Genomic DNA, 7,976 nt, shown 5'->3' on the forward strand with positions numbered 1-7,976 from the left:
AACAATTTGTAGATTTTTAAATTGTGTACCTGTCTGAGTATCGTGATGAAGTCTCATGCCATCCCACTCTGTCCCACCGAGGCCCTTTGTCTGGTGTATTCATTCTGTACATGCTACCCACTCATTAGACACTGAGTAGCCATCTTGGTTATCAGATCACAAGAAAAAGAAGGGTTAGTACAGTACAATAAGATATTTTGAGAGGAAAAAGAGAGACCACATTTATATAACTTTTACTACAGTGTTTTGTTTTAATTGTTCCATTTTATTATTAATTAATTTATAAAATCTATAAATTAAAATTTATCATAGGTATGTATGTATAAGAAGAGACATAGTATATACATAGGGTTTGGTGTACTGTCTGTGGTTTCAATCATTCACTGGGGTCTGGGAATATATCTCCAGTGGATAAGGAGAGACTGTGTAGTTGGATCATTTTTCAAATCCTGCCAATCTCTGACATTTTATTGGAAAGTTTAATCCATTTATTTTGAAAAAATTACTGATGAGTGTGGACTTACTTCTGCCATTTTGTTATTTTCTGCATGTCTTATAGTTTTTCCCCCCTTATTTCCTCCATTGCTACCTTCTTTTGTGTGTAGTTGATTTTTGTAGTGAAAGGTTTTGATAACCTTCTTATTTCCTTTCGTGTGCATTCTATAGATATTTTCTTTGTGGTTACCACGGGTCTCACATTTAGTGTTGTAAATTTGAATTGTAGCAGCTTAATTTCAATAGCATACAAAAACTCTGCTCCTATACAGCTCTGTTCATCCTTTATATTGTTGATGTCACAAATTACATTTTTAGGGCTGGCTGGTTGGTTCACCAGCCAGATAGATAGAGTGTGGTCCTGATAATAGCAAGGTCCCCCCCAAATTATATTTTTATGGATTGTGTGCCCAGTAATATAGATTTATAATTTGTCTTTTATTTATGCAATTGTCTTTTAAATCATGTAGAGAGTAAAAAGTGGAGCTACAAACCAAAATAATTTTTTTTATTTAATGAAATAAATAGGTACATCAACGGTTATATTTTATCTGTAGCATAGTGTTTCAGAAGTTAAAAATAGGTATATTATTTTTTATTAAAATAAAGTTCATATTTTTTTTCTGACCGGTGAGGGGATCGTAAATCCCTGGCTCAGTGTGGTCCACACCACACTCAGCCAGTGAGCGCACCGGCCATCCCTATATAGGGTCCAAACTCATGGCCTCGGCGCTCTCAGTGCCGCACTCTCCTGAGTGAGCCATGGGGCTGGCCCAAGTTCATATCTTTTTTTTTTTTTTTTTTGTGACCGGTAAGGGAATCGTAACCCTTGGCTTGGTGAGCGCATTGGTCATCCCTATATAGGGTCCAAACCAGTGGCCTCAGTGCTCCCAGCGCCGCACTCTCCCGAGTGAGCCACGGGGCAGGCCCAAGTTCATATTTTTTAAAAGCACATCCATTTCACTTAAATTTAGAAAACTGAATATTCAAAAAATCTCCAAAGTAATAGTATCTAGTTGAATCGTCTTCAACTTATTCAATTAATAATCAATAACCAATAATCAAGTTCAAAGCAAACCCATAACAAGGATATTCAGATAGATTTATAAATTAGTTATCTTAACAATCCACTACTTAAAAAATATAGAACCAAATTTTTATAAATGTTATACAAAATTGCTTACAAATTACAAATAAGAAATGGAATTTAAAAAAACATAATCATCTGGGCCGATCCTGTGGCTCACTCGGGAGAGTGCGGTGCTGGGAGCGCCGAGGCCGCGGGTTTGGATTCTATATAGGGATGGCCGGTGCGCTCACTGGCTGAGCATGGTGCGGACCACACCGAGCCAGGGGTTACGATCCCCTTACCGGTCACAAAAAAAAAGAAAAAAAAAAAAAAAACAATCATCTAATAAAGCTATTTCTCCTTTACTAGTTTTTACTTGTAGTGTTTGGAAGAAGTGTTTAGTGTTTGGTTTTTAGCTTTTTCAATGCAGGATAGCAATACATGGCTAGGCTGGTATCTTGAATTTAAAAACATGATGACGAATACACAGAAATGAGCAGTGAGAAAATTACAAGGGAGTTATCAGATATAAAACTCCATGAGCTCTTGACTTCACATGTGTGCAAATAATTTAGCAAAATAAAAGAGCTATAATGTTAATATGGCCTGGATTTCAAGAGAAGTGCTAATTTTATTCCTTTTTCTAAAAGTGTAAAGGACAGAGAAAAATTAAAACACATAATAACTCTGTAACCCAAGAGATTATAATTGGAAAATGTAACCTAAATCCTAGGTATTTTAACACTAAAGGGCATATGTTGAGAGAGAGAGAGAAACAGAGAGAGACCTTACATGAGTATACTCTTGCTGAACCTTTGACTGACGTACCAGATATTCATTATGAGCGTACTTTACTTCTATTATGCCATCTGATTTTGTTTTGAATTTGAATTTCTACCAGATCCATTCTTTTATGATAAGTGTGGAAATGTGTTTTTTTATTTTATTTTATTTTATTATTGTATCCTCCATTATCTTTGAAGTCCTATAACTGGAATATCATTAAACTTGTCTCTTGTAAGTGCCACACTCTCTTTTGTCATTGTACTTCTAAAGAACTTAATCCTTAGGTATTTGAGGTTTTCTTTGCTAATCTTTTTAGGAGCGTGCATTTCACTGATGAATTTGACTGAGACATCGAAAATATAATGGTACAGTATTACGTTAATCTTTCTCATTAATATTTTATGTATTAATGCTGGGGACTTAGTCCTTCCTGAAATTTTTAGTCCTATTCCTTCTAAAGATTCATAGTCAGCTTGACTTAGAGTCCATGATAAGTGAATGATATGATTCCTTACCTTGTCTCTCTCTTGCCAGTGGGTGGGTTCTATGAGTTGATTTTTCTTAGGCTCTCATTAAACACACTCTGGTTTCTAGAACTAAAGTCTAACAGAGAACCTCATAGCTATTTTCAAATATTTGTAGTAGTTTCATATGTAAAATAATTGAGGAGAATTTATGTAAATAAGAGGAGTATAAGTAAAAGCAATGAAACAAAGCTACAGGAAGAAATTTTCAGCATTGTGTAAAGAAAGAGTTGGCATTAACAGTTTTATAAGCCTGCCTCTGGGAGGCAGTAGGGTGGAGAGGTTGACTATGGCTTCCCATTGACTTCAAATCTGCTACAACCACTTGTCAGCTGTGTGATCTGTGCGTTGGTTTATTCTGTGAAATAGGTGTAATAGTAATCCTCCCCCATAGGGTTTTTGTAAGGATTAAATGAGAAACTTCCTGCCGGGCACTTACAATTGTGTCTGGTACAGAATACACATTCAATAAAAGTTAGCTTTATTATCTTGGAATAGGCTGTCTGCTTTTGTATGTTCTCCATCATTAGAGGAATTTAAGCAGATGTGGAATAATAAATTGGCAGGGATTTTATAGTTAAGATTTAAGCATTGCGTAACTCCTTCAACTCCTGAGATTTGTGTTTCTATTATTTTGTTTCCAGTGATTACCAAGGTATTTTTCACATATGACAATGCCAGTATTAACCTACATAACATGCTTTTTTTTCGTGGTAATACGATTCCAATGATACAATCTCCTATAGGCAGTCTGGGACCTCAGAGTATGCCAAAGAAAACCACTGCTTAAATCTAGTCTCCATGCTGACCTTCTGGAGCAGACCGGCATAGATGGCAGAGACCTAAACAGATAGACTGTGAACTCAATTTAAGGAAAATTCTAAAGAACAGTTCTTTTGATAATTTATAATCTTTCCTATCTGATGGCAAAATTAAAAAGAGCCATAACATTCATTGTTGGTAAGACATAAATGGGAAAATAGACACTGTAACATATTGTTAGTGGGAATATAAATTGGAAACATTTTGGAAAGAAAGCTGGCGATGTCTATTGTGATTTAGCATACATGCTCTCTTTTACCTGCCAACTCCACAGCTTTCCCTGTAGAAATATAAACATCATCATTTAAATACACATTAAACAATCTTTATTGTGGCATTGATTGTGGTGGTAAAAAAAAAATTGAAGCAATTTCATTGTCTATTAATAGGGAAATAGTTAAATGCAGTACATTCTTACTATAGAGTATTCAGTGACTATTTAAAAGAATGATTTAGGCTTCTGTCTGTTGACTTGAGAAGCCCTTGATGTAATGTTAAGTGGGTAAAGCAAGTTCCAGCATATTTATAGTATTACCTAATGTTTGAGACAGCGAACAAACCAACAAACAAAAACAACTTTAAATCCTCTTTGAGTGTTTTTATAAATAAGGGGAGAAGTTGATGACATCGGTTGCCTCAGGGCTGGGGCCAGGAGGAATCAGTGCTTTCTTTTTTTTCCCTTTTTAAAAATTGTAACATAGTTGATGGTACATATCTATGGGGTACAGAAGTGCTTTCTATTATGTTATTGCATTGTTTCACCTGCAGGAAATGAAATTTTTATTGGAAAGAAAGAAAAGAGTTAATAAAAGAACTTAACTACAAAAACATATCTCCTGGTACAATGCAAATTTCTTGAGAAAAATAGGCCCACTCTCCCTTCCTATCCTCATTTTTTATTCCTTTTTTCTTCTTTTTCACCCCATTTTCTTCCTTATTTTTTCCATCCCCCGCTTTCCCTCAAAACACAAAGTTTTTTTGTGAAAATGGGAACATATTACAAGTCAGTGTTTAATCAGACTGGGAATGACATAACGAAGCAGTTGATATATATTTTTTTTTTTCCTTTTTCATCTCAAACACTAAGGATATATTGCAAAAGTTAATTTTAAGTGGAATAGAGGTATCCATCCCTATTCCCAGAGTATATTTCTGCCATTTCCAGTAAAATGAAGCTTCCTAAGACGATCCTGTTCAGAAAGAACACAAAAATAAAATGCCTTTTTTAAAAAAAATAAATAAAAAGGAAGAGCAGCAGCAGGAGCATTTCTTTTAATGTAAACAAGAATGGCATGTGCTCTAGAAGAAAAGTTGGATACTTTTACTCTGTATATGGATAGGGGCAAAAAGGAATAAAATATATTAATTAGTTGAAATAAAGGGACAAATAAAACCAAACTTTTCCTCATGTAATAGTAACAATGAACTATTATTAAACATTTGTGTAAACTGTTTGAAATTTATCTTCCTAAAATGGTACATCTTTAGTTTTTAATGAATTGTGTGAACTCTGTAGTTGAACAAATTATATCTGTATTTCTGAAGGACTTGAGCCCTGGGTGAACTCCTTTTCAGGACTGCTATTGTCTTTCATTACTTTTCTTTCCTAAGAATTCTATTTTTGTTCTATTTTATTACCCTAAAATTTTTATTGTAGAAATACAAAACAAATACAAAAGTATACATAAAAAGTACAGTAAATCCCCATGTCCCCATCAAGCAGCTTCAACATTCACATACCCATGGTAACTCTTGTTTCATCTGCAACACATCTACTCTTCCAACCTTATTTTGTAGCAAATGCCAAACTATAAATATTTTAGTACTTATGTCTAAAAGCTATGAACTCTTTTAAAACATAACCACGCCTAAAAGAAGAGGGAATTTTATATATGTTTATATATAAAGTCATATAAAAATAATTTAATTGGGGTGGGAGGTTTTTTGATGGGAATTTTTAAAAATATCAACAAATATATAGTTACTGTTAAAATTTCTGTCTTTTAAGTGACTTTTTTTCTTTTTTCTTTTTTTTTCACTTTAGCAAACTTTATTCCCTGAAGTTAGGAGGTGCTCTCCTGCAGCTGTCATACCACCTCCTCAGACTCCAGCCCGTGGACCTCGTATAAAGTGTCCAGTATCGCCAGCTGCTTTTCCACGGCAGGGAGGTAAAGGCTGAGGTCTCTCTGCATCCCCATACTGAAAGCTTCTTTCTGGGTCGCCTCCCTTTATGGTTAACGCGGCCACAAAATCTTCATAGGATGGAGCTGCCCTCAGAGCTAATGCAAAAACTCCTCGAACTACCCAGCCGTGGTGTTGCCATGATGTTTTACCATATGCATTACTAAGGGCTGTTTGGATATCCTTTTCTCCATTTTTCACTTCTGTCAAAAATCCCTTCGAAAATTTGAGACCTCTCTTCAGCCACAAGAGGGCTTCAGTAGCTGAGTTCCTAACCCGGGCTACATCCGCCTCTACTTCGTGCAGCACTGTCTTCTGAAGGGTAGTAAACTCTTCCTTGTTGGTTATATACTTCTGATTTACTTTCTTAATGTTTCCAACCAGATCCATTTTAACAGGAGCAAATACTGTAGGTCCAAGTTTGTCTAGTACTGGAACCACAGCATAACAAGATGCCAAGAATGCTTCTGTGGGAATGCCACTGTCTTCCAGAAGTTCGATGGCACTAAAGCTGCTGTTCATCGGACTAAAGAAAGTTGGGATAACTTCTTTGCCTTCTTCCCAGTGGGATTCTGGAGAGCAACTGGAGTCAGATCCAGGCTGTGCTAAGTTGCTATCATGATTTCCCAGGTTTTCCTCTTCGTTTTCCTTCATTATTTCACCTTGGACTGTGATTTCTTCACTTGATATGCTGCAGTCTGTCTCTGCAGATTTCAAATATAAGGAGCTCTTGTTTTTCATCAGGATTTCTTCATCACCATTTATTTCCGTATTCAAAGATCCATTTTCACAATTATTCAGCTCCACTTGCCTTTCCAGTGAATTATGAATCGGTACAATGGGGTGTTTCCTCTTGTTGGACGTGAGCATGGCCGGCTGTGGTGGTCCTGGGGGAGTGCGGTAGGCAGCTCAGAGGTGAAGGCTGCACCTGCAATCTGCATGCGCTCTTCCAAGGTCTTCAGAAAAGTATTGCAGGTGGATTTCAACAGAGTTCCCACATCAATTCCCTCCTCAGAATTGGACACTCCAGTTGTGGTCACTTCTTTTGTTTTATCTACTTGCCGAAGAAGGAGGTCACAGTAGAGTCTTAGTTCTGACATTTTGGTTTTCAAGTTTAACGTATTTTCAGCAAACTCTTTCTCCTTCTGGGTCCTACTGTCTGTCAGGCAAGCCTTGGCTGAACCCAGGGCCACCAGCCACCGTTGTCTCTCAGCCACACTTCTGGCCTTCAGGTAGAAATAATGATCCCCAGGAATTATCAGGTCCATGAGTGTGTTACCTACAGAATGAACTTGAGTTTCACAAACTGCCATTTGCATGCTCCCTTTGCAACCTTTCCAAGCATCTTCAGGAGAATCATAATAGGATAATATTCCCCCACAAAGAAGGAAACATCGAGGCTGCCAACCGCTCAGATAGTTGGTCCACTTGTGCAGCGCCCCCTCCATGGCGCCCGGGCCGCTCGCCCACGCCCGCCGGCCAGTCACTGCCGCAGGCCCCGGGAGGGCCAGAGCGCCGGCAGCAGGGCCATCGCCTGGTGTGGCCCAGACGCCCCCTCCCGGCGCCCGGCCCGTGCAGGGACACCCGGCCCGCCTCACATCCTCGGCCCACGTGGCGGGGCCGGGCACGCAGCCCACAGGGAGACCGAGGCACCGGGTGTGGTGACTTTCTTTTCTTATTGTGTGTAATCTATAGATTCCTCCTTGATACATTTTTCCCCTTTGAAATTTACTTGTTTAAGAAACGGTTATTTGTACTTATAACTTTGAGATTAGGTCTGGAGACTTGATCAGATTTAGTTTTTGGGTTTTTTTTTATTGCCAAGACACTTCGTAGATATTGTTATATTCTATTAATAGGCACAAAATATCTCTCTTTTTGTGATGTTAGTAGCTGTTAATACTTAATATCTATCTTCATTAATTAATTAGAAGTTGCAAAATAGTGATAATCTAATTGTAACATTCCTTCCTTATTAGCTGAAATATTTCTCTAAAAAGAAATTTCTACTTATCTGTCATTTAGTGAAAGGGTGTTACACACAGTTCATGTAGAGAAAGCAGGATAAATATTTGATTCTGTCCCTTTATTTACCAGTT

At 37.4% G+C, this 7,976-nt stretch overlaps 1 protein-coding gene across 1 annotated transcript; it reads right to left on the reverse strand.

Annotated features, from left to right (window-relative positions):
• Positions 1-5,783: 5,783 nt before the first annotated feature.
• Positions 5,784-7,325, reverse strand: LOC134378658 (pleckstrin homology domain-containing family A member 8-like). The gene is given in 3 exon segments (XM_063097960.1): positions 5,784-5,913; positions 5,915-6,782; positions 6,785-7,325. Coding segments are annotated over 3 exon segments (1,539 nt in total).
• Positions 7,326-7,976: the final 651 nt, after the last annotated feature.

Source organism: Cynocephalus volans, chromosome 5, assembly GCF_027409185.1.
Source record: "Cynocephalus volans isolate mCynVol1 chromosome 5, mCynVol1.pri, whole genome shotgun sequence".
NCBI classification, from domain to species: domain Eukaryota; kingdom Metazoa; phylum Chordata; class Mammalia; order Dermoptera; family Cynocephalidae; genus Cynocephalus; species Cynocephalus volans.